Here is a 25,845-nt window from a genome sequence, read left to right as displayed (position 1 = left end):
TTTGGAGATTGTCCCATTTGGTGCCATGAAAACCTGCAACAACTTTTCAATCTCAAGTGGTCTGTCCTTGTCACCCAACAGACTGCCCAGCCACCTACCTTTTAGCATATCGTTAACACATTTCAAAGGAAGACAAATGTCTGTGTTAGTCTAGATGGAATCTAAGATTAAATTAGCTTTTAAAATTAGTTAATGCATTCCAAAGACAAATGCAAAAAATTGTCTAGTTATCTTGGTTTCTGAATAACCTATTCCATCTCTCCTGCCATTATTGCAGAAAACTGTGAATCAAGTCATAAATAAACCATAACATAGATTATTATGGACATACAGCTTGTGGAAAGGATTCACCTCTTAATTTTTAATTTTATTCCCTTTGTATTTACAATAAAAGTGTTACTTTCTCAGTTTGACCAGAAACTTAGTTTTCTACTGAAAACTAAGTAACAATACATATTTAATAAGAGTGAGTTTTGGGGGAACTTAAAGGGAAAAGAAGGTCTTCTGCACTTTGAGCTGGTGCGTTGCCGAGTGTGGCACTGAATTAAGAAAAAAATTGTAAGCTCCTCCAAATTAGAGCAAGTTCTAGGAAGTCTTGCTTTAAATATATATTTAAAGAAATTAGTGCCTATAGCACATTAAACATACTTGAAAAAAAAACTGTTAGAAAAAGCCTTCATGATCACATCCATATGTTTAGTTTTAATTTTCATCACACTTAGCTCTGAATAATTAAGAAGGAAAAAAACAATCTTAATCTTATTGTGGGTCCCACACAATCAAAGCCACGTACATGTGATTCGTGATCACAGCTTGTATTCACAGCTTTTGTGTGTGTGGTATGGGTCTGGCAGTTAGACTCATACTGCGTTTTTTCTAAAAATTATTTAGCGCTAGAGAAAGATCAATGTTAAATCCTCCCAAAATCTACAAATCAGGATAATCAAGGGTCTATGGCTAACAAAATATCAAAATTCTAAGCTATGTAACATTTTAGCCTCATCTCATTGAGACTGACACTTGAAAGGAATTTTTGAGAGATTCTAGGAAGAAAACAGAGATTCCATTAACCCAAATCATTTTCATGACCGTTACCAAAAAAAAAAAAAAAAAAATTAAGATGCAGAGAGAACTATTTTTTCAAAATTGCAGAGCCATTTTCTGGAGGAAAAAAAAATTCTCCCATGATTACTTTCATATCAAAGAACCCAGTCATGGGGGAGATGCATTAATTTGACACATTTAGCAGCCATTGAGCTTTTGAAGAACTCTGTAAAGGAATCCGTGGTTACATCTGTCAGGTTGACAGTCCTCTTTCATGACCTTTAAAAAAGTTAAGGAGAAATTGATCTTTCTAGTCCACATTTGCTCAGTTACCTCTAAAGCCCTGCACAAGCCAAGAAATAATCATCTCAGCTTTAAATTTATTATTTTTTGAGACAGAATAACCCAGTACTAATGGAATCTCTAAAAGGAGAAATTTTGTGAATGATCTTTTTCGTGAAATTTTCTGGTGGTGCTATGGTACTAATATTTCCTGTGCTCTCCACTGGCTATTTTAATACATTAACTACTAAATATTGTCTTTTCTGCAACTGGTTTTAGAATCAGATCTTCTTAGGAATGCCAACAATGAGCAATCTAAACAGAATGCTGTGCTCTGCGTGTTCACCTTTGGCCAGGAAAAGAACAAGTACGCTCTTCATTCCTTATACTCGGAGGGTTGCGATCCAAAATCCCAAATCGTTTCTACAGAGGCAAAGGGAAGTCGGATGGCGTGTCCTTTCGGTTTTAATTACAAGTGACTGAAAGCTCCCATGTTCTGTGCTTGGCAGGTGCTCTCTCTCATAGTTTCTGGCACTGGGATTACACTTGGAAATCCATCTATCAAATCTCTGTGGGTAGAGGGTCCTGAGCGTCATTCCTGGACCAAGTTCTCAGCGACATAAATAGTTAACTATTAATGAACAACGTCCTTAGACCTTTGTGTTTCCAGGAGCCCCGGGTGGAAGCAGCGAAGAAACAGAAGAGATGCTAATCGCATTGTGTTCTTAAACGTGTTCAGTGAAGGAGTGCAGGTTTCCCTCTTGACCTCAGTGTCACTCCAAGAAAAAAAATCCCTCCAGTTTTCCGTTCAGATAAAACTTCTGCTCTCCCTTCTCTCACCAAAAGTAGAGCAGGAAAGTGGGATTACCCACTAAGAGGCACATGCCCTATTGTCATCCCCTCTTCAACACAAAACAAGGAGCTTTGTTTTCCCACAAAGCTCCTCCCCCTCCCCCACTCTCCCTTTCTGTGCCCTCACCTCTGCCTTCCTTCTACCCTCCCACTTTCTTATTCTCCCCAGCTTTCCCTCCAGAACCCATCCCTTCTCCCTCCTTTCCTTTGCCTCATTCTCTTCCTCTCCCTCTCCTCCTCTCAAATATCCTCTCTCCCACCTGCCTCTTCCTCCTCAGAGGTGCTACCGGGCTTCCAAGTGCCATGGGGTAAAGAGACTCTGAATGGTGCTGCTGCCACAGTTAAAGACTATCCCACGTGCGATATAAATGTAGATCTCAGTTTTCATGGTAAACTTGCCCTCTTCTTTGGGACCCATTAATGGTCACACACTTGTATGGGTTCTCCCTGTTCCTGACACTTCCTCACACACAAGCCGAGTGCCTACCTGGAGAACTAGAGTTCTGTGGCCATACCAAGCTGACTCATGGGTGCTGGTGAGGGTCTGCTGGGCACACAGCTTCTTGTCCATGTTTGTCACCCCATGCCCCTTACTGAGCAAGGGCCAGCTCCTGGTGGGCTCAGTGTTTATTGGGGGCATGATTGATATTGAATTTGATCAATACATTTGTGTTTATGAAATGATAGCATGGATATGAAAAGGAAGACATTTTGTAACTTTAATTTTTTTCATTGTAATAAAATATACATAATATACAATTTATCATTTTAACTATTTTGAAGTGTACTGTTCAGTGGCATTAGGTACATTCTCATTGTTGTTAACCATCACCACCATCCATCTCCAGAACTTTTTCATCTTCCCAAACTGAAACTCTGTCCCTGTTAAACACTAACTCCCCATCCCATCCCAACCACCCTTTTGCTTCCTATCTCAGTAAATTGACCACTCTAGGAACCTCACAGAAGTGAAATCATACAGTATTTGTCCTTTTGTGTCTGGCTTATCTCACTGATCATAAGTAACTTTAATGTTTGATTAAAATAGGTTAAATGATTAATTTTGATTTGATTTAATTGACATGCGTATTTGTTTGATTTCTCATTCTGTGTGAAAAAAGACCTCCATCACTGGGGTCACTTGCTTTGCCCCTTGGTATTCTGATGGTCTGAGGAAGCAGGGATCTGCACTGAAACAGCATAACACAAACCTTACCAAATTGGGCAAAAATAAGGATTCTGCTTTTTTCTCTGCTTCTGCTAAATCTATCCCTTATCCAATGCCCACCCCTTTTCCTGGGGTTTCCATAGCAAGGATAGGCCAGGAGGTAAGTCCCTCGCTAGTGCACCTCCTTGTACATGGCACCCCACAATGGCTGGAAGGCTGGCCCCTAGTCCATGGGTTGCCCCATCCTATGCCCTGGGTCCTTCTTTAGAAGCAAACCCACAGTGGACCACAAACTGCTATCCTGTGTGAGTCTACTTTGGACACAAAAGACTGTTTCTTCATTTCAGTACAAAATGGAGCACTTGATTAAGGTGTGATATAATTGCCTCATGAAAGAGTTTGCCCTGAAAATGTCTTCTCGCCTTTTCTGAAGTGGGCTACACGCTTATTTGTATTTGCACCGCATGCTAATCTCACCAATGGCCCTGTTCTGCCAATGGGAGGACAAATAGCTGTTCTTTTGCTCTCGTGCCCAGAGAAAGCTCCCCGCTTCTCTGTGCACTGTTGCCATGGTAACTGAAACATAGTTCTTCAAAAAAGGGAAGGAATCTCTGGGCATTTGGGAACTGAGCAAAGTGAGAACATAAGCAAGCCTCAATTATATGTTTGCTGGCACAAATATTTAGTTATTAATAGTCATAAGTGTGGTTGAAATTTGTAGGTGAGTTTATTGTCTCTTGCGGGGGGTAGGAGAGGGTCAGTGAATGGGTTCTTATCTTCACTGTAGTCGTACAGGTTCTCCTGTAAGCATCACAACTGTCATGCAAGGTCAGACCTTTGGCCATGCCACACAGAACTCAGTTTCCTCAGTATATAACCTTAGAAGAGGCAATGACAGGGCACAGTTACACCCATCTAACCCCCTCAAAGGATTGAAGATACAGCCCCAAATAAAGGACTCCATCTGGAATCTGTCATACAGCTGTGAACTGTGCAGACTTTTCTGTAAGAAATTTTTATTTTCAACCTTTACCAGCTCTTAGAATCAAAATCTCTTTAAAAGAGCTTAAAGGGCCATATCATTTCTGTGTGGTATCCTAAGCGAAAGTTTATTGATATATTATTTTAAAATGATACTTTATTTGTTTTCTTATTGTTATCTCTTATGTTTATGAAAAAATGAGAATTTATCAAAATTTTTTATAATTTGTAGACACGATTTCTAAAGGGCAAGGACACATAAAAGATGATTCTTTTTTCTGGTTCCAAAACACCCCTTCAGTCATAACTGGACTTGAATGCAGCATAAAATATTTTAAAATAATATTTGAGTGGAAATGTAAAGTGATATGGCCACTGTAGAAAGCAGCATGATTGGTCCTCAAAAATTTAAATACAGAATTACCATATGATCCAGTAATTCTACTTCTGGGTATATATCCAAAAGCATTGAAGGCGGAGACTCAAACAGGTATTTGTACACCAGTGTTCATAATAGCATTATTCACAATAGTCCAGAGATAGAAATAACCCAGATATCTGTCAACAGATAAGTGGATAAACAAAATGTGGTATATACATACAATGGAGTATTATTCAACCTTAAAAAGGAAGGAAATTCTGACACACGCTGCAACATGGATGAACCTTGAGGACATTATTCTCAGTGAAATAAGGCCATCACAAAAAGACAAATATTATATGAATCCACTTCTATGAGGTACCTAGAGTAGTCCAGTTCATAGAGACAGAGAGTAGAAGGGTGGTTGCCACGGGCTGGGGTAGGGAGGATGGGGAGTTATTGTTTAATGGGCATGGAGTTTCAGTTTGGGAAGATGAAATGTTCTAGAAATGGATGGTGATGATGGTTACACAATGATGTGACTGTACTCCATTCCACTGATTTGTATGCTTAGCAATGGTTAAAATGGTAAATTTTATGTTGTGTGTATTTTACCACAATAAAAAAAGTGTTTGACATGGCAGGGGGATAAAATGATAGAGTATAGGTCAGCTCAAGGTGGGGAATGCTGATCTTGAAGGATTAACACAATCCATAGAGTGTTTCATCATTGCTCAAATAAGGCCTTTATAAAACTTTCTCAGGCTTCATATCTCCAGCCCCTTTCCACAGCCACCTTCATTCACTCCATCACACCCGTTTTTCTTGAATGTCCAGAACCCTGATGTAAAAAGTGTAAAGGGCAGTGCATGAGCACATGGCAGGCTAGGCACGCTCATGCCCTGCTGGTGGGAGTAGAAATTAGTACAACATTTTGAGAAGACAGTTTGGTGAAGTCAGTGAAGAGCATTACAATGATCATGCCCGCCATCCTTTTTAGCCCTCTGAGGACAGAGGCTAATGGAAATATGTGGCTCTCTCTCTTGGAACATTTCCCAGCCTACCACCCATCTAGCCCCGAGTCCGTTCTTTCCTTCATTCACCTTACATGTCCAAGTCCCTCTATGTGCCAGGCACGGTGCTGAGAGCCACATGTGCAGCCACGAGCCATGCAGACCGGGGGCCTACTCACTGGGAGCCTGTACACTGGGGTGTGGAGTTGCACGTGACCTACACTAGCTGGAGCTGACTTTGGCAGAAAAGTAATTTCTGGGAGGGACATCAGCAGGCCGGAGAGGGGCTTGGAAAATGGGCAGTGATAAACACAAACACTTGAGAACATAGCCAAAGTCAGGCCAGTAGACAGTCTGGACAGGACACCCTCTCCTGCTATCCCCAGCTCTGCTGCCCCCAGTGCTGCCATCCCTGGGCACTCACTGTGTCCACCTCCCTCCTTCGCCACTACTGGCACCGGGAGAAGTCTCAACTGCCCTCCAGCATCTCACTCCCTCAAGGCTCAGAGGCCCGTCTGCAGCATCTCAGTGGCCATACTATGCCCTGCGTTCTCACCCTAGCTTTTAAGGATCTTTGGGTCTTTACTCCACCAAGACCCTCCTCCCCCACCAAATAGGAAGGATGTTTCTGTCTGGGAGAGCTGAAATGGAAAAATTCTCTCAGTCTTGTGGAAGAAAGACAATAAACAGTCAATAGGCCAATATTTAATTTATTTCAAAAAAGGAAAGTCTATGAAGGGAACGGACAGGATTCTGGAGTAGAGAATCACAGGAGGAGATTGATTTAGATAAAGGGGTTGGGGAAGCCCTCGCTAAGAAGACGACATTTAGACTGGAAGGATGAGGGGGAATCAGACATACTAAGATCCGGAAGAAGAACCTTCCAGAGAGAGGGGATAGCATGCGGGAAGGTCCTGGGGCAGGCAGGAAGAACATGGCATGTTCAGGGAACTGGGGGCAGATCCCTGTGACTAAGGGTAGTAGCAGAGGGGACAGGCAGGTCAGGGTGGCCAGGGCTTTGTCACCTAGGGTGAGGCATTTGGGTTTTAATGTGAGAACAGCCAAAAGCCATTAAAGGGTCTCAAACAGAGGGGTAGATCCCATTTACATTTGTAAAGGTCTACCCTGGTTGTGGCATGGGGAGGGGACTGGAGAGGGATAGAAAGGACCCAGGAAACCAGTCGGGAATAAGATGATGGGGTCTTGGGCCAGGAAGGGGAGATGGAGTGTGGAGGTGTGTGGAGAGCACACTGCTAGGCTCCTCGTTAACACCAGATATATGTTAACTATCCAGTTAATAATGTATAGGAGCTGTCTTAGGGTTGTCCAGAGAAACAGAACCAATAGGATATACCTATGTATATGTGTGTGTGTATGTGTGTATAAAATATACAAATGTAATGTAAGGAACTGGCTCACATGATTATGGAGGCTGACAACTTCCAAAATCTGTAGTCAGGAAGTAGGAGACGCCAGAAAGCCAATGCTGTAGTTCAGTTTGAAGGCCAACAGGCTCAAGATCCACAAAGAACTGATATTTCAATCTGAATCCAAAGGCAGGGAAAAACCTCCTAGCTGGAAGATAGGCAGGAGGAGTTCCTTTTTATTTGGAGGAGTGTCACCCTTTTTATTCTATTCAGACCTTCAACTGATTGGTTGGGGCCTGCCCACATTAGGGTGGGCAATCTGCTTTACTCAATCTACCAGTTCAAATGTTAATCTTATCTAGAAACGTCTTCACAGACACACCCAGAATAATGTTTGACCAAATGTCTAGGCACCCCATGGGCCAGTCCAGTTGACAGATAAAATTAACCATCACAGTATTATGTAAGTCCTATTACACTGAGTTTGATCAATACATTAAAACATTTTTTTGATAAATTTACTTGAATTTACTAAAATGATTTAGAATTGTGTTACCTAAATCATCATCTTAGTAATAATATGCTTTTTAACTCAGTTTTGAATTTGAAAAGAAATTTTATGACTTTTTATTTGTTTTTTTGTATGTGTGTGTGTGTGTGAGGAAGACCAGCTCTGAGCTAACATCCATGGCCAATTCTCCTCTTTCTGCTGAGGAAGATTAGCCCTGAGTTAACATCTGTGCCCATCTTCCTCTATTTTGTATATAGGATGCCGCCACAACATGGCCTGATGAGTGGTGGATAGGTCCATGCCTGGGATCCAAACCTGCGAACCCCAGGCCACCAAAGCAGAGTGCACGAACTTAACCACTATGCCACTGGCCCAGTCCCCAGTTATGACTTTTTAAAATCCTGAATCAAGTTCTTTTCCACACTTGGTCAATTCTGGACTGCCATTTATTTTATTTTATTTTTTTGGTTTTTTTTTTTGCTGAGGAAGATTAGCCCTGAGCTAACATCTGTTGCCAATCTTCCTCGTTTTTTGCTTGAGGAAGATTAGCCCTGAGCTAACATCTGTGCCAATCTTTCTCTACTTTATATGCAGGTTGCTACCACAGAGTGGCTGACGAGTGGTGTAGGACCGCACCTGGGATCTGAACCTGGGAACTTGGGCCACCGTAGCGCAAGGTGCTGAACTTAATCACTACACCATGGGGCTGGCCCCTGGACTGCTATTTAGATGATTCCAAAAGAAAATATTAGGTCCTGGACTTACAGGATGAAAACATTTTTATTTATGAAATGATAGCATGGATGTGACAAGGGGAACACAGTTGGAAGTCCCTTGGCCTTCCCTGTTTCCATCTGAGCCCACCAGCCTTTGGTGCTGGCTGAGGGTCATCCATGCATGAGGCAGGGGCATCTTAGAGCCAGGTATCAGGGTCAAGGCTGAGACATGGAGTCCTTGGTTAGGGTCCCTGGACCTCGATCAGCATGTTCTGCCCGGCATTGGCTTCAGAGAGCTTCTGCTGCTTGTGAAGAGAGATCAGCCCAGGCCTCCACCCTCAGTCACTCTGCCCGCCCAACTCTCTGGATTTGGACACTTGCTTGGGCTCTGGCAAGCTTCTTTTCTATCTGCATTGGTTGTAACTTGGGTAGGACCCCACATTGGAGCACTCTGGAGCGTCAGCTGCCCAGGCCAGAGGAGGGGAGAGGAATCTGGGCAGGCAGCTAGAGGGCAGGTGGAACCAGCCTAGCTCAATGTCTGCCCCCTGCAGCGTCCGAATCACCAAAGAGTATGGCGAACTCAGACTCGTATGTTGGCCGGCATTGGTGCCATGGAAGAACTGCTTGGGGGGTAATGCACAGGAGGAGAAGTTTCTAAGCAGTGGGAATGCTCTGAAGTGCTGTAGCAGCCAGTGCTACACCAGCCACCGGGAGAGCCAGGCCAAGCAGCAGGGTCCCGATGAGCAAGGCCAGGCATCCTCACCCAGGTGGAACCCATGGGGTTCTGGGAAGGAGCTGTGGCTGCGCCTCGTTGGCCCCGCAGGTTCCTAAGCCCTTGCCCCTGCCAACCTGGCCCCAGGCTTAGGAGAGCAGGTCTCACTCCAGCCCCTCCTGATCTGGCTGCCTCATCAGAGTTGGTCAGGGGCTGTTTCGTGCTGAGCTCCCAGGTCCTCCGTGCCTGCTACTGTGAGGTCCTGGGGAAAGGGTGCCTCTGACTTCACATGGGGAAAGAGGGGTGCCTGGAGGGGAATCTGCCTCAACTCCCTGAAGGCAGGGCTAGCAGGATTTTATGAGTCCCTACTCACAGAATATGACAGAACGTTCTCTTAATGCCAAGTTCCTATAGCTGTCACTTCCTAGGAAGGTGGTAGTGTGACCCTACGGGGTGGTTCCTGGGATACAGAGGGCACATGAGGGTCTGCAGTGGCCTCTCCACACCCCCAAGCCCTCCTTGGTCCACGCTCCATGTGGTCACATTCTCTCTATCTCCTTGCGGACTCTGACCCCTAAGTGCCTCAGTCACCTGACACAGTCCGAGTGGTCACTTCCTGAGAATTGCAGAGACTTCCCTTTATCTATGTGCTTTTCCCAGGGATCTGAACCCTAGTGATTACTAGTTATCTAGTGATAACCAGAATCAGATCTGGGGTTGAAAGCGGTAGCTAGCCAACAGGCCCCAGTTCCTGACCTGTATGTACTGACATAAAATCCTCCCTTCCCCAAGTCACCAAAACACCCCAAGTGTTTTGAAAAGCCTGTCAAATTTTCTAAGAAAAATTAAATATGATATAATATTAAAATCCAATTGCTATTTTAAAAACTCCAATTGCTGTCTAAACACATTTCACCTAAATATACATTTGTTAAATAGGCCAACGGTGAGTTGGCCCAGCATTTGTAAAGGTGTCTGATATACAGGGTTCTTCTTGGAATATGAGTTCGTTATGACTTCAAAAGCAAAACAGCATGAGTTTGCACACTTTACTGGGGCATTGATGAATCTCAGCAGAAGAGAGGTGGGATTGATTGATATTATTAACTTGGGATTCTGTCTTTACCGCCTTCAATGTAGTGCTTCTTTCTCAAGGTTTGGGAGTTTCCCTTCAGATCTAGTTTAAGTGTTCTTATCATAAAAGATTTCGTCAAATGCTTTTTTCTGCATCTATTGAGATGGTCGTGTGGTTTTTGTGAAAACTGTAAATTTGAGTTAAATTGGCTTCAACTAAGGGGAAATATGACTTTTTGGAAAATACATTGAGTCGATAAGATTCAGCAGTATAGTACCTGAATTGAAGGCACTAGTTTTGGCTGCAGCAAAACTCAGCTTGTGCAACTATTTTGTTACCTCAGGGCTTATGGGTTGTGAGAAGTTGCGGTGAGGGTACCATCTTTCTTGCCTTGGAGCTCTCTCCCTCACTGCTTTGCCCTGGAGACAAATAGGAAGTTCTGAGAGTAAAGAGTTGAGGGCCAGGCAGAATCTTCCCGCATTCTCATCACTTGTACTCTCCTCCTCTGAGCTTCTCTCAGCATCCAAAGGGCTTTGGCCCTGCTGGTGGCAAGGAATTCCTTTACTTCAAGTCCCCCATCCTTTCTCATTCTGCCTCCTAGGAGCTCTAGGTTCCGACTCTCAAGCTGTTGGAAATTAGAAGATTTCCTTCTCTGTTAACAAAGGCTAGCTTATTATCTCACTAGGGACTTAATATAAGAATCTAGTTTGAAGCTCCAGGCTCATCAAGGACTTTTTGGTGTTCACCGCCACCCACCCCAAACCCCTGTAATGATGGCTTCTGATTCAGTGGGTGGGGAATGTAGAGTAACATCATTTCCAAGCAAGGAAAACTACCTCTCCTCTCAAAACTATCATTCCCCAGTCACTTGATTATGGTAAGTTGCATAATCGGTACCCAGTGCTCCTGCCTAAATATGATAGGCTTACTGTTAATGTCCAACAACCTGAGTCCTTTCTAGGATCAGTAGTAAGATACTTAGGTTGTACTAGCAAACCCCGGTGCAGAGGTTCTCATCCTTCGCTGCACTTTGAAGTCTCCCTGGAAGCTTTAAAGAAACACTGATGCCTGGGACCCACCGCAAGGCTCTGATTTAATTGGGTTGGGGTTTGGCCTAGGGTTTTTTCTTTTTCTAAGTTCCCCCAGGTGATTGTAATGTGCAGACAACGTAGAGACCTCTGTACTAGCTATTAGCTAAGAAATCACTAACTTGGGTTTAGACGTCACATGCCAAGTTGCAGATCCTTAAATGGACATTAGTTTATTTGATTATGACTGCTATTTCAAATAGTGTTAGCAGTTTGAGTGTTAATTTTTTTTTTTTTTTTTGGTGAGGAAGATCAGCCCTGAGCTAACATCCATGCCAATTCTCTTTTTTTTTTCTAAGAAAGACTGGCCCTGAGCTAACATCCATGCCCGTCTTCCTCCACTTATGTGGGACGCCGCCACAGCATGGCCTGACAAGTGGTGCGTTGGTGCGCGCAGGATCCGAACCCCGGGCCACCAGCAGCACATCGCACGCACTTAACCACTACGCCACGGGGCCAGCCCCGTGTTAATTTTTTTAACATGGATTTTTTTCAACTTTGCTGCATTTTCAGTTATGATCTTATTACTTTCACAGCATCTACTTGTGTATAATGATAGTGCATGACTCACTTGAGAGAAATTTTCATTGGAGAAAAATTTCCTGCATTCAGGCGGTGGCTACACATTGGAATCCTCTAGTGCAGTGGTCCTCCAACTTGGCTGCACATTAGAATCACCTGGGGAGCTTTTAGAACTCCCGGAGCCTAGGCCTTACCCCAGACCAATGACATCAAACTTTCTGCGGCTGGAGCTTTAGTGTCAGCATATTTGAAAGCTCCCCAGGACATTTCAGTATGCCCCCAAGTTTGAGTCAACCTAGAGCAGTGGTTCTGAAACTTTCATGTGATAAGCATCCCCTGGGGATTTGTTAATGTGCAGCTTCTGATTCAGTGGGACTGGGGTGGGGCCCCAGATTCTGCATTTCTAACAAGCTCCCATGTGGTAGATGCTCCCATGAGAGATGGGAGATTCTCACATGAAAACAGATGAGAGACCAATGGTGCTGCTCTGCAGCACCACCTCACTTGAATGGCAAGGACAAAGAGAGCTAAAAAATATATATATATATATACACTGAGCCTGGGCCCTGTTACCAGTGAATTTAGTTTGATTGCACTGGATCGGGTCCAGAATTTGACAATTTAAAAAGCTTCCTACGTGATGGTTACATTGAATCCCGGGTGGAGAACCCCTGCAGCATTAGGGACTTGCTATGCTTCTAGTTATAGAAATGGTTAATAAATGACATCAGGTGGAGGAGGAAAGGGAGAAGACCAAAACAAGGCCAGGAGGGCACCCCCTCCTCCAGCCAGAAGAACCCCTGGACCTGCCAAGGGATATCTTATCTAAAAAAGGTCCCTCTGTAGAGAGAACTTACCATAAGGCTACCAGATTTTTTTCAACTCATCTTAAGCCCCTGTTTTGCATATTGTTTGAATACATTTACATGTTGACTATCAAGAGGCCCTAACTCCAAATATGTAAGATACAATAAAATAAGTTAGATCTTGTCACCTTCTGCAGTTGTATTCATATGCAGTAGTCAGTGCTGAACACAACTCAAGTGGGGAACAGATTTTCAAACAGCCGGAGATGGGAGAAGGAGAGGACACGCCGGCAGTACAGGAAGGAGGGAGGAGGGAGTCTTGGGGAAGCCACAACGGGCTCCTGCCACCTGCCCAGTGACAGCCGCTCCCAGACCTCAGAATCGACAACGGAACCTGAAGCCCGAACCCCCTCTACACTGTTCTTTTTATTATTTCAAACGGTTTTGCCGCCTTTGACCCCTTTTGCCCCCAAGCTTCATTATGTACAGGACTTTAGCCTTCCTGAGCTGCTTGCAGGCCATTCTTCTGGGTGTTGCTCCCTGGGCCTCTGGCCTGGCCTGTTTCTTTTGTGCCACCCCCGCAGAGTGCTCAGCGCAGTGTGGGTCTGGGCCACTGCATACAGTTGTGTGGCGTGTGCCCTACTCAGGGACACGCATGGGGGCTGAGCTTCAGCTCGCCTCCACTCACCAAAGCGTGCTGCCTCAGGAGCGCAAGGTGCCTTTTTGCCCGTCCACCTGCTGGAAGGCACGAGGGGGCACCTTTTTCTAATTTTCACAAAGGTACCTACCAGGTGTGCTGGTGGAGGCCTGGTGCAGGTCACCCAGTGGGTGCTTACTGTGCTCACTGAATGAATGAGTGAACAAAAGAACAAAGTAGAGGCAGTGAGGATAAATATGAGGCTTCCGTAGTCATCAAGGTAAAGGTTAATGAGGCCCTAAACTAGGATGTAAACTGTGTTGATGGAAAGGAGGGGATAAACAGAAGAAGCAACAGGCCATGGGTTGGGTTAAAGCTTCCAGGATGGTGAAGGAGAGAGGGAATAAAAATGACCTCCTACCTGTAATCACCACTAAAACTTGACTCTTGTGCTAGAAGAATAAGCACAGCGTGGTCACAGATCAGTCCTACACCTCCACTTCTCGAGAGCTGGCTTTGGTTAGGTAACAAGGTGACAGGAATTGTGGACCTCTTATGTGCGAGGCCCCGTGCTAAGCAGTGTTGGAGAGATGCAAGACCACCCCTCCCTCGGAGGGCTTATGATCTAGTTGAGGGGGCTGGGCACAAGATTCCTGGTGTAGGGCTGTGCCCACCAGCATCACACATGGGTGACAAGTGTCAGATAATCATAGTGGCTGTGTGTGCATGCTGCTTCACTGCTTGTCGTGAGCTCTCCCTATATGAGGTAGCTATTATGTTGCTTCTCTCTGAAGAGGAAATTGACATTTCTTGCTTGCTTCTCATCCATCTTCTGACTGCCAGTCACCATATTGGGTTGAACTATATAAAATTACCATTTTTGTAGGTCAAAAATGGTCCAATATCAGCAATTTCATATAGTTCATCCTAACACTTCCCACTATATTATGCTGCCATTTGAGACCTTTTGAATGATTTTATTGATTTGTCTTAAGGCAATTATAAAAAGAGCTTAAAAAAAAAAAGAGTGAGGGGCCGGCCCGGTGGCGCAAGCGGTTAAGTGCGCGGGCTCTGCTGTGGCGGCCCGGGGTTCGCCGGTTCGGATCCCGGGCGCACACCGACGCACCGCTTGTCAAGCCATGCTGTGGCAGCGTCCCATATAAAGTAGAGAAAGATGGGCATGGATGTTAGCCCAGGGCCAGTCTTCCTCGGCAAAAAACGAGGAAGATTGGCAGATGTTAGCTCAGGACCGATCTTCCTCACAAAAAAAAAAAAAAAGAGTCATGCTCTTTCTGGTAAATGTGCAAAATAGGAAAAAAGTGTGCAAAAGCAGAAAAATCTTAATCCCAAATTCTACAGTTCAGAGGCATCCTAATAACATTTTGATGTATTTCCTTCCAGATATCTTCCTTTGCATTTTTTACAAAGTTGAGATGTTATTGCATAAATAATATTATATCCTTTGTTTAAAAATAATAACTATCTTCTTATAACATTAAATATTTTTATAAACATAATTTTTAATGGTAGCATAATATTCCATTTAATATAAGTACCATAATTCATCCTACTATTGGACTTAAAGCTGCCAGTCTTCTCACTGTGTCCTCACATGGCATAAGGGGACAGGAAACTCTCTGGGGTCTCTGTTATAAGGGCACTAACCCCGTTCCTGAGGGCTCTGCCCTCATGACTTAATCACCTCCCAAAGCCCCTAACTCCAAATACATTGGGGATTATATTTCAACATTTGAAACTTAGGGGGACACAAACATTCAGGCTATAGCAATTCCCAAAAGGAATTGTGTCAAATTACTTGGAATTACTGGGTCAAAAAGTAGGAACCGTTTTAAGTGTCTTGATTTGTATCATCAATTGGCCTTCCAGAAAACTTGTGCCACCTTGATTGCCTTTAGCCTGAATAGCAAAGCCAATCCTTTGCTGGTTCTGGTTTGGTTAGGAGTGATAAATGCTGTAAGAGTTTAAAGATGAAAGAGTTTAACGACGAATGCTCAAGAAAGGCTCTGGGGTCAGGTGGACCTTGAACTGAGCTTGAAGGATCCATAAGTTTCAAATAAACTGAGAGGAAAGACTTCCATCAGAAGCACAGCAGAAGCAGAGGTACCGTGGAAACCATGAATACGGCATATTGTGGAGACAGTCATAATCTAATTTTCCTAGGGTGGATAGTTACTGCATGGGAATAGTGGGATATCATCTGAGAAAAGGAATATCCACTGAGACTGAACTTAATCTTGCAGGTAATGAGGAGCTGTTGACAGCTTTTGAGCAGGGGAAAACAGCTTTTTCTTTTGTTCAGGCTCTTTCAGCAAAGTTTTAATGATTGTAGAAGACTATCTGGGAAACCAAAAACATCTTTAATAGTGGCAGAAGATTTTAAAAAATGATCATGTATTAAAAATTACACATCATATAAACGTGCTAGGAATGATTTGCTGTAGTACTTAGGATACGATGGTGGTATGACTTGTCATGCCATAAATGACCTGTCTGCCATGTCTGGGTGGCTGAGGCTTGAGATTCAAGCACTATGGCTCGGGGACTACAGTGGCTGGGTCCAAAATGGTCAGAAGCTAGTTCACATGGAGGAAATCTCAGTTTTCAGGAAATATAGGTCATGTATATGTTGCAAATTCTGGTTTCCAGTGTGAATAAGTAAAATGTGGTTGTTGCTGTTACATCATTATATTTTCTCCCTTTTTAAAAGATAAACCAGATATTTTCAATCAATGCAAAACAATGACAGATATTTCAGGCATTCTTCAATTAGCTGGCCAAAGTATATTTTATATTAAATAAAATGTCTTATAAGACATGTACACTTTTAAAATCCATCTGTATCTCACCATTCCTCCCATAGCACAGTGCTTATGTTGTGGAAAAATAAGACTCAGACTCAAGTTTTAGAGTTTATTAAGGTTGGTTGCAAAACGGAATGAGGGGGCCCACACAAAATTGGTAGGGCCACCAAGAGATAGTTATTTTTCTTGAGATACATTGTCACAAGGCACGTTAATCGTGGCAAAATGTTACAACCATGCATAATATTTGATGGCATTAACTTAGGATAACTACCAAAAAGAGCATCCATGAAAAGTACAGCTGACATATTTTTGAAAAATATGATGCTGTTTACTCAGGAAGGAGTAAAACATGAGGGTGTGCCAGCTTGCTGGGGCTTGACTTTTCCTTAACTGGGTCTTTGTGACATATAGCTCTATTATGGGCAGGGCCTGCTTCCTGGATGTGTAACCTGCAAAGTCACACATGGCTTAGGAGGGTCTGATGCTTGGTTTGATGTTCTTCTGTCACCATCTTAAAATTCCTAAGAAATTTTGAACAAGGAGCTATGCATTTTCATTTTACACTGGACCCTCACAACTTATATAGCTGATCCTGCTTATGAAAGTTGATTTTACCTTCCTTTACCATATATTATGGGCTAAAACATGGTTTTCACAGGACCAAACTATGGACCAGGTCAGGGGCGAGAGCTGCAGTGAGCCAAAGGAGCTTCTGGCCACCTCCTTTCACTGAGTAGGAAAGGGAAGGAGAGAGCAGAGGTTAGGAGCAGGCGAGGCTGCTGACAGCTGGAGTTGCTCCATTAAGACCAGCGGCAGCTGCTGCTGCTCCCACTACGCCCCCCAGCACATCAAGCTAATATCTGCCAGGCTCTGGCTAAGTGCTTCACGTGCATTATTTCCTTTAACTTAATCCTCTCAGCAACCTGCAAAATGAGTATTATCCCCCCACCAAGAGTATTATTTTTATGGATGAAGAATCTGAAGTTTGCAGTAGTGAAGCTGCCCACAATTACAGAGCTAGTAATGGTCTTTTCCGATTCACTGTCCTTTCTCCTCACTTAGGAAGTGGCCAACCATCATTGTCTGTTGTTAAAATTGAACTTGAATCACTTATTTGCTTACTTAAAAAGACTCATTAGCAGGGAGAGGGCCATAGACTAATGTTTACATAGATTGTTTATTTTCTGTTTTTACTTTCATATAGAAAGTATTGTTATTTAGGAACTTTTGGATATAAATTTCTTCCTTTTTCTCCACCGGATGCTATCTGTACAATATACTAATACTGGAAATCTTTTTTCCGAGAAGAAATAGGTACACTCTCCTTATTTTCTCAGAAAACTGGGTCAATAAACAGTGCTGTATATTTTTTAAACCTCAGCCAAAATTATATTTTTTTCTTGGTTATTTCTGTTATTCTTGTTTTCCTAGTTATGTGTGATTGTGTTCTGCTATAATTTAAAAAGATTATCCATGTTTTCTGTTTTAATTTTGCATTAAAATAAGATTTTTCAAAAATTTGTAAATAAATTCTATTCTGGACTAACCCCAATTACATTTCCTGCAGGAAAGCATCTCTGGCAGCTGATGCATCCAGGCTTGGATATAGTTCCTCATCCAATCACAAGTACATTCCCCGGAGGGCAGTGCTGTATGTACCTGGAAATGATGAAAAGAAAATAAAGAAGATACCGTCCCTAAATGTAGATTGTGCGGTGCTCGACTGTGAGGATGGTGTGGCTGTGAACAAAAAGGTAATGGCATGATTTTTCTTTAGGATGGAAAAAGAAATGTATTGAAATTTGGTGCTTTCCTGGTAGCATTGCTCAGTATTTGGAAAGATTCTACCGTGCTCACCTTTTGCTGATTACTAACACATTCTTGACCCAGCCCTAGTATGGGTTCTGCATGTGTGTGTCTCTCTTCTCCAAGAGAAAGGCAGAATCCAGGCAAAATATATTTAAAATCATGACCTTCAGTATATGTGACCATGTGTGATTCTAGATAAAGAGGTAGACGCTCAATCCGTTTTGGCCAGGATATTTGCTAGTTTTGGGTAAATGACTTAATCCTAGAATTGTGGTGTAAATTTTTCAGACCAATAAGATGCACTTGGGAATTTCTTTCTTTCTGTACTGACAGGTATATTGAGTAGTTGCCTTATCTCTTTTGGCACAAGTGCCAAGAAAATAAAAGATAGTCTTCTCTGGATAAGTCACCCTTTTCCCCACTTAATTAAAGGGAAACTACACACAGAACCTCAGGGTTGCAGCCTTGGCTGATTTCCTCATGGCCTGACCAAAGAAATGGGCCTTGGAAAATAGCCAATCTGTAAACAGGTACAAAAAGTTCTTACTGGGTGGTGGCATAGTGGGTGCTTTTTGTTTCATTTTGGGTTGCTTGACTTTTGTTTTCCAGGTTTTTATAATGACGTAGATTTGTTCAACAGTTAAGTAAAATATGTAAATCATTGTAACAATAACTTATGTTTGCCTGGGACTGTTTAGTTAAAAACCTGCTTTCACTCGACCTTTATCTATCCAGTCCCTAGATGACCATGAGGTTGGGCTGGGAATGGTTTGTGGGGCTATGGGACAGAGGGAGCTAGCCCTCTGGATTTATGCCTATCCGGATAGTTTCTTGTCCTAGGTGATCTGAAATAGCATGGCTGTACTATATAACTTTCTTGATTAATTGCTTTCTTTGGAGATTCTAGCAAACAAATATTTGCCTTAATTAAAAAAGAAGGTTAATTTCTAGCATCTTCCTTATGGTCAAATCAAGGCTTTCAAGTATTTGGAAAAGGATTAGAATAAGCATGTGGAATCTAAAGCATCTACTCAACATCTTTGGCATGCACCAAGGAAGATACAATTAATCTTCTGTCTCCCAGAGATTAAGGTTAAATAGGCCTTTTCTTGAAGGATGTAATGTGATTCCGGTATGCTTCCTTCTAAAAATCATGTAGTGTACTCTGAGATTAGATACTAAATTGTAATTCCAGTTCTGTGTGACCCAGGGCAATTCACTGTACTTCTTTGCCTCAATTTCTTATCTATACCATGGGATGACAAAATCTTCTTTTGTCAGGGACAGGGTTATTATAAGGAAAAAGTTTGATAAAATGCCTGAGAGTAGCTTGATTTCCTATAGGAAATAGGTTAGATAAATCTTGTAGTAATCATGATTAGAGGGAAATTTATTTTAGCATGTAACACAGTGAGCCATTAGGTGCCCTGATAAACTTCTAATTATATTTCTTCACAAATCTTGAGGCTATCCGCCCCCCACCCACTGAGGATGTTTCCTGCCACCCAGATGAGTTGGAAATATGGTCCATTCCTGCCTCACGTTTCTTTACTGTTCATCTGTGTTCTGAAGTCCATCCTTATACCCAGAGCCACTACTTAGGAGGAGCCTAAGGAAGGAAAGGAGAGAGAAGAGGTCACAATGGGCAAGCTGTGTCTGTCATCTTGGGGTCTATGTCCAGCCAGTATCTTCATCAGGACACTCCAGTTCTCTTAATGCAGCTAAACTTTGCATTACGTGGTAGACACACTGTTTTATGAGCTTGGAGCTTGGAGCCAACTAAATTTCCCTTTCTTATCCACAGAAAGTTCTGGCAAGCCAGGCTAGTACTTGTAAAAAAAAATTTTTTTTTTCCTTAAAATCTCTATCCAGGACTTAATTTCATCTCATATCTTTCATTTCATAGGCCTACCCTGTCAAAGTATTTTTGGATTTTGATTTCATCATCCAACATTTATACCATCTGAGAATTTGACCAGCACACCGTATGATAATTTAACAAGTTTCTTTTTTTTGTGTGTGAGGAAGATCGGCCCTGAGCTAACATCTGCCAATCCTCCTCTTTTTGCTGAAGAAGACTGGCCCTGGGCTAACATCCATGCCCATCTTCTTCCACTTTATATGGGATGCCGCCACAGCATGGCTTGTGAAGCAGTGCGTCGGTGCGCACCCGGGATCCGAACCAGCATACCCCCGGCCACCGCAGCGGAGCGTTCGCACTTAACCGCTTGCGCCACCAGGCCAGCCTCTAACAAGTTTCTGATGGAAATGTTGAAGAAGTCAGAGCCAAGTGCTGCACAAGCATGCCACTAGAAACTTCTGTTCAAGTTTATTTAACAAACATTTATATAGTGCTGACTAAATGCCAGGCACTGTTATAAGGGTTTTAGTTTGCATAACAACCTAGTGAGGTACTATTATTATAGTCCTTCTACACAAAAGGAAATTGAGGCATGGAGAGGTCAAGTTCATGAATCAATACTGCAAATATGGTTATCCAGTCACCTAACTCCTAAAATCCAATCTTTTCACAAGGATATTGTAAGAGATTTTTATCTAATGCCATTTCAAAATGAAGATACCTTCCCGATATACCTGTCTAGAAATACCTTCTCCCCCTGCACCTCTACCTCACCAGAAAAATGATGTTACATACATGAGACTTGATGAACCCATGTCAGTACCTAGTTGTTACCACCTTCTTTTTGAAGTGCTGGAGATACAAAAAATGGTAATAGCTACCATTTACGGAGAGTTTTCTATGTAACAGATGCTATATTAAATGTTTTACATATATTATCTCATTTAATCACAGCAAAGTTTTGAAATATGTCCAAGGTCACAATGCCATTTAATGGCAGAACCAAGGAGATTTGAGTCTCCTAGAATTTTTGCCAGGAACTAGCCTCTAGTTCACTTGTGAACATATTCCATAATTCATCTTTTTCCTCTTTCTTGGAAAGTTAGTGCCTTGGCTTCTTTTTATCTTTTGTCATCTTTCTACTCCATGGTTTCTCAAAGATTACTGACAGGAGCTCCATGTTCACATCTGTAGTGTCCTGGGACTATAACCCATTTAGAGCTAAGGACTTCAATTCATTTGAAATGTCCAGATGAAATTTCTTATATTCTTTTTTCTTTCTTGAAGTCACCTCTTAATCATGTTTCTTATTTGAATATTATTCCTTTTAATTAAGGAGACAGAGACCATTTTTAGTGAGTTTATTTCTTACTAAGAAGAAATCCATGGGCCGGCCCCGTGGCTTAGCGGTTAAGTGCGCGCGCTCCGCTGCTGGCGGCCCGGGTTCGGATCCCGGGCGTGCACCGACGCACCGCTTCTCCGGCCATGCTGATGCCGCGTCCCACATACAGCAACTAGAAGGATGTGCAGCTACGACATACAACTATCTACTGGGGCTTTGGGGGAAAATAAATAAAAAATCTTTAAAAAAAAAAAAAAAAAAAGAAGAAATCCATGTTAAAACTCTCATTTCAGGGCCGGCCCTGTGGCTTGGTGGTTAAGTGCGCGCGCTGCGATGCTGGTGGCCCGGGTTCGGATCCCTGGTGCGCATCGAGGCACCGCTTCTCCGTTCATCCTGAGGCCGAGTCCCACATACAGCAACTAGAAGGATGTGCAGCTACGACATACAACTATCCACTGGGGCTTTGGGGGGAAAAAATAAAATAAATAAAATCTTTAAAAAAAAAAAAAAAAAACTCTCATTTCAGATTATCTAGTTATAGTTTTGCTAAACTGAACTATTATTGCCTAATTCAACTTTCTTGGCATTATTAAAACTTAGTCACTTTATTTTATATTTCATTTTATTTCTTTTTATTAATGTACTAATCCAATATTTCATTTGTGGAGTATGGGCTTGTAATGAAAACAATAGGAGTCTCCACAAAGCAGTTTATAAGTATATAATACCTTCTAGCAGGCTCTAATCCTGTCCTGCTAATCCAATTTGTGTTTAAGTAGCTCCTTCATGTCAAGGATGGCACTACCAGCTCACCTTCCCAAGCATGGATGATGAAAAGACTGCCTCCATTCCCCTCTTATCTTCTCCTTTTTGTGGTTAAATGCATGAGGAGATGCCCGACTGTCTAAGCCATTGCTTGCTGGGACACAGTGAAAATAAGTCAGGTAATGCACAGATTTCTGGTGAATCTCTATGACACTGGGTGAGGTCAAGAAGGTAGGAGTGGAGTAAATAGAGGCAGGATTCCAGGGCTGCTATATTAACTGAGAAATATTTAAATTTATTTAATATTTAAGTTTAAATGTGTAAGTTTAAATATTCAATATTTAAATAAATATTGAATACCTACTCAAGCAGGCACATGGCAAGAAGGAGGAGTACAAAGATAGTTGCATGGTCCCCAACCTGGAGGAGTCCAAGGCTGGTGGTGAGATAGGCAAAAGAGTAAATAACTATAATCTAACATGATAGATCTATAAGAATATGTACCTTTTATTATCATTTGGTTCTAAGTATTTTTAATTTCCATTTGATCTCTTGCTTTAGTCATGAGAAACATAAAAGTGCTTCCCATACTCTCTATAGTTAGGAACAAGTTTGGTTATTTTTATTTGTTTTTGTTACTTTATTTCATTTTTAAAAACGTTTCCAATCCATTGTGGATAGATACTTTTTTAAAATACAACATTACGGGGCCAGCCTGGTGGCGCAAGCAGTTAAGTGCGCGCACTCCGCTGCGGCAGCCCGGGGTTCGCCGGTTTGGATCCCGGGCGCGCACCGACGCACCGCTTGGCAAGCCATGCTGTGGTGGCGTCCCATATAAAGTTGAGGAAGATGGTCATGGATGTTAGCCCAGGGCCAGTCTTCCTCAGCAAAAAAAGAGGAGGATTGGCAGATGTTAGCACAGGGCTGATCTCCTCACAAAAATAAAATAAAATAAAATACAACATTAATGAATTGCCAGAAAAATTAAATGCTGTTGGGTGTCACAGCAATGTCAAGTGCTATAGAAATTTTGAAATTCATACTGGTAGTGGCATGGTCATGGTCAGAATTTGTGGACCAAGAGTGGTCCACAGACCACAGGTTGAGCAGCAGGGACTTAGAATTTTTAAATTTCCAAGTGTATGGGAGATTTTTTTTTTATTCTTTTGTTGCTGACCTCTAGTTAAGTTGTATGATAGTTAGAGAATGTGATCTGAATGATGCTGGTTTTTGGAAATTTGTTGAGTCCTGCTTTATGGCCTACTACATGAGCCATTTTTATAAATGTTCCATATGTGCTTAAGAAGAATGTTTATTTATAGGGCTGGCCCTGTAGCGTAGTGGTTAAGTTAGGCGCAGTCCGCGTCACAGCCTGGGTTCGCGGGTGTGGACCTACATCATTCGTTAGCCATGCTGTGGTGGTGACCCACATACAAAATAGAAGAAGATTGGCAATAGATGTTAGCTCAGGGTGAGTCTTCCTCAGCAAAAAAAAAAAAAGAATATTTATTTTCTATTTACTAGGTGCAGAGTTCTATATGTTTTCCATTAGACTAAGCTTTTTAATTATGTTGTTCAAATATCCAAATCTTTACTGATTTTCATCTGCTTGATATGTCAGTAATTGAAAGTTGAAATCTACCCTCCCATGGAAAATTTGCAAATTTCTCCCTCTAGATTTATTAATTTTTGCTGGTGATGGTTTGAGCCTATGTTATTAGGTGTATACAAATTTAGAATTATTATATCCTACTGGTATATTAAGTCATTCATTATTATGCACTGACCCTCTTTATCCCTACAGTGCTTTTTGCCTTAAAGTTGATGTGGTCTGATATGAGCTAACATCCATGCTAATCCTCCTCTTTTTGCTGAGGAAGACTGGCTCTGAGCTAACATCTATTGCCAATCCTCCTCCTTTTTTTTTTTCCCCCCAAAGCCCCAGTAGATAGTTGTATGTCATAGTTGCACATCCTTCTAGTTGCCGTACGTGGGAGGCCGCCTCAGCATGGCCGGACAAGCGGTGTGTCGGTGCGTGCCCGGGATCCGAACCTGGGCTGCCAGTAGCAGAGCGCACGCACTTAACCACTAAGCCACGGGGCCGGCCCCTCAACTTTTCCATTTCTTTATGTTTTAAATATGTCTCCTATTGTTTTAAAAATGTTTATATTCATGTGGAAAATCTCTGTCTTCTAACTGGAACATTAATTCGCTTACTTTTTTTTTTTTTTTTTAAATTTTTATTTATTTATTTTTTTCCCCCAAAGCCCCAGTAGATAGTTGTATGTCATAGTTGCACAGCCTTCTAGTTGCTGTATGTGTGACGTGGCCTCAGCATGGCCAGAGAAGTGGTGCGTCGGTGTGCACCCGGGATCCGAACCCGGGCCGCCAGTAGCGGAGCTCGCGCACTTAACCACTAAGCCACAGGGCCAGCCCCAAAACTTTAAATCCAATCATCTTCCTTGCAATTTATGTTATTTTTTCCCAGTATTTCCTTTATCCCTTTTTTTTTGGCAGGCGAGGAAGATTAGCCCTGAGCTAACATCTGTTGCCAATCCTCCTGGTTTTTTTTGCTGAGGAAGATTGGCCCTGGGCTAACATCCATGCCCATCTTCCTCTACTTTATATGGGCCGCCACCACAGCATGGCTTGATGAGTGGTGTGTAGGTCTGCACCCGGGAACCAAGCCTGCGAACCCTGGGCCGCCGAAGCGGAGCGTGTGAACTTAACCACTACACCACTGGGCTGGCCCCTTAGTATCTCTTTTTAATCCCATGAATTTTACATTATTGCAATCATTATTTTAAATATACAGTACTTATTTAGATTAACCTACATATTTTACCACTTTCTCTGCTCTTCTTCCTTCTTGCATCTCAGACCTTCTTTCTAGGGTCTGAGACCTTTTTTTCTCCTGATGTGCATCCTTCAGAATTTCCCTATAGTGAAGGTTTGTTGATGGTGAACTCACAGTTTTTGTTTATTTGAAATGCCTTCGTTGTTTGGCTGGGTACACAAATCTAGATTGACAGTTATTTTCTCTCAGAACTTTAAAGATATTATTTCATTGTCTTCTGATTACTGTTATTGCTATGAGAACTCCATTGTCAGTCTAAACACTAGGTTACTTGTCTTTTCTTCTTTGGCTACTTTTAAGATCTTTTTGTCTTTGGTGTACTGAAGTTTTACTAAAATATCGACTAGATGTTAATTTATTTTTCCTTTCCTCCTTTCTCCTCTTCCTTCCTTTTGCTTGGTGTAAGTTCTTTTTCCTATATTTATAGATTCATGTCTTTTATCAGTTCTATGAAATCTCCAACATTAGCGTGTCAAATATCACTTCTACTCCCTCCTTCCTATTCATTCCTTCAGAGATGCCAAGTACACATATCTAGGAACCCTTCATTCTATCCTCCTTGTGTCTTAATATCTTTTCATATTTTCCATCTCCTTGTCGCTCTGTGCTACAGTCTGGGTTAGTTCTTTGTATCTAATTAACACTTTCTAATTCTTTCTTCAGTTGTATCTAATCTCTTTAACCCAACTTCTAAGTTTTTAATTTTAACCACATATTTTTCGTATCTAGAAGTTCTATTTTATTTTTTTCATATCTGCTTGGTATATTGTGAATCCAATAATTTCAATATTTTTGCAAATAAATTGTTTTTAGTTGTTCGCTGACTCATACTCATTAGTTCATGGGAATTCCAAGAACCTAGAGTAGGAAGGTTTTCTTCCAAAGAGAATTTGTGTTTGCTTCTGCTGGGAGTCAGGGATATTACTAATCTGGAGTCTCAGTTTATTCTCCCCAACTTTGCAGTGGTCTCAGGCTTAGTATCTTGATACCAGGTCTGATACGGACATTTGGTTCCTAACTTTCTTATTTTTCTCACCTGTCACAAATTAGAATTCAACTCACTTTTCTGTTTGTTTTATATTGGCCTCTGGGAAACTCCCTTATGTTCTTATGAGCCCAGCAATGCATTAAAAAGTACTTTGTTGAGGGGGTGGCCTGGTGGCGTAGCGATTATGTGTATGCGCTCCGCTGCGGCGGCCCAGGGTTGGCAGTTTCGGATCCTGGGCATGCACCGATGCACCACTTGTCAAG

At 42.2% G+C, this 25,845-nt stretch overlaps 1 protein-coding gene across 3 annotated transcripts in view; it reads left to right on the top strand.

The window, feature by feature from the left end:
- Nucleotides 1-25,845, top strand: part of CLYBL (citramalyl-CoA lyase) — a 231,530-nt gene that overhangs the window by 105,413 nt on the left and 100,272 nt on the right. For all 3 annotated transcript variants that reach the window (XM_087435894.1, XM_087435893.1, XM_087435892.1), the window contains exon 2: nt 17,528-17,714. In XM_087435894.1, coding sequence (XP_087292020.1) covers nt 17,528-17,714 — 187 coding nt within the window. The remainder of the gene's footprint in view (nt 1-17,527; nt 17,715-25,845) is intronic.

The sequence above is a fragment of the Ceratotherium simum genome, chromosome 10 (assembly GCF_057802395.1).
Source record: "Ceratotherium simum simum isolate JZ-2026a chromosome 10, ASM5780239v1, whole genome shotgun sequence".
NCBI lineage: Eukaryota > Metazoa > Chordata > Mammalia > Perissodactyla > Rhinocerotidae > Ceratotherium > Ceratotherium simum.
This window is presented reverse-complemented; position numbering and strand designations above follow the sequence as displayed.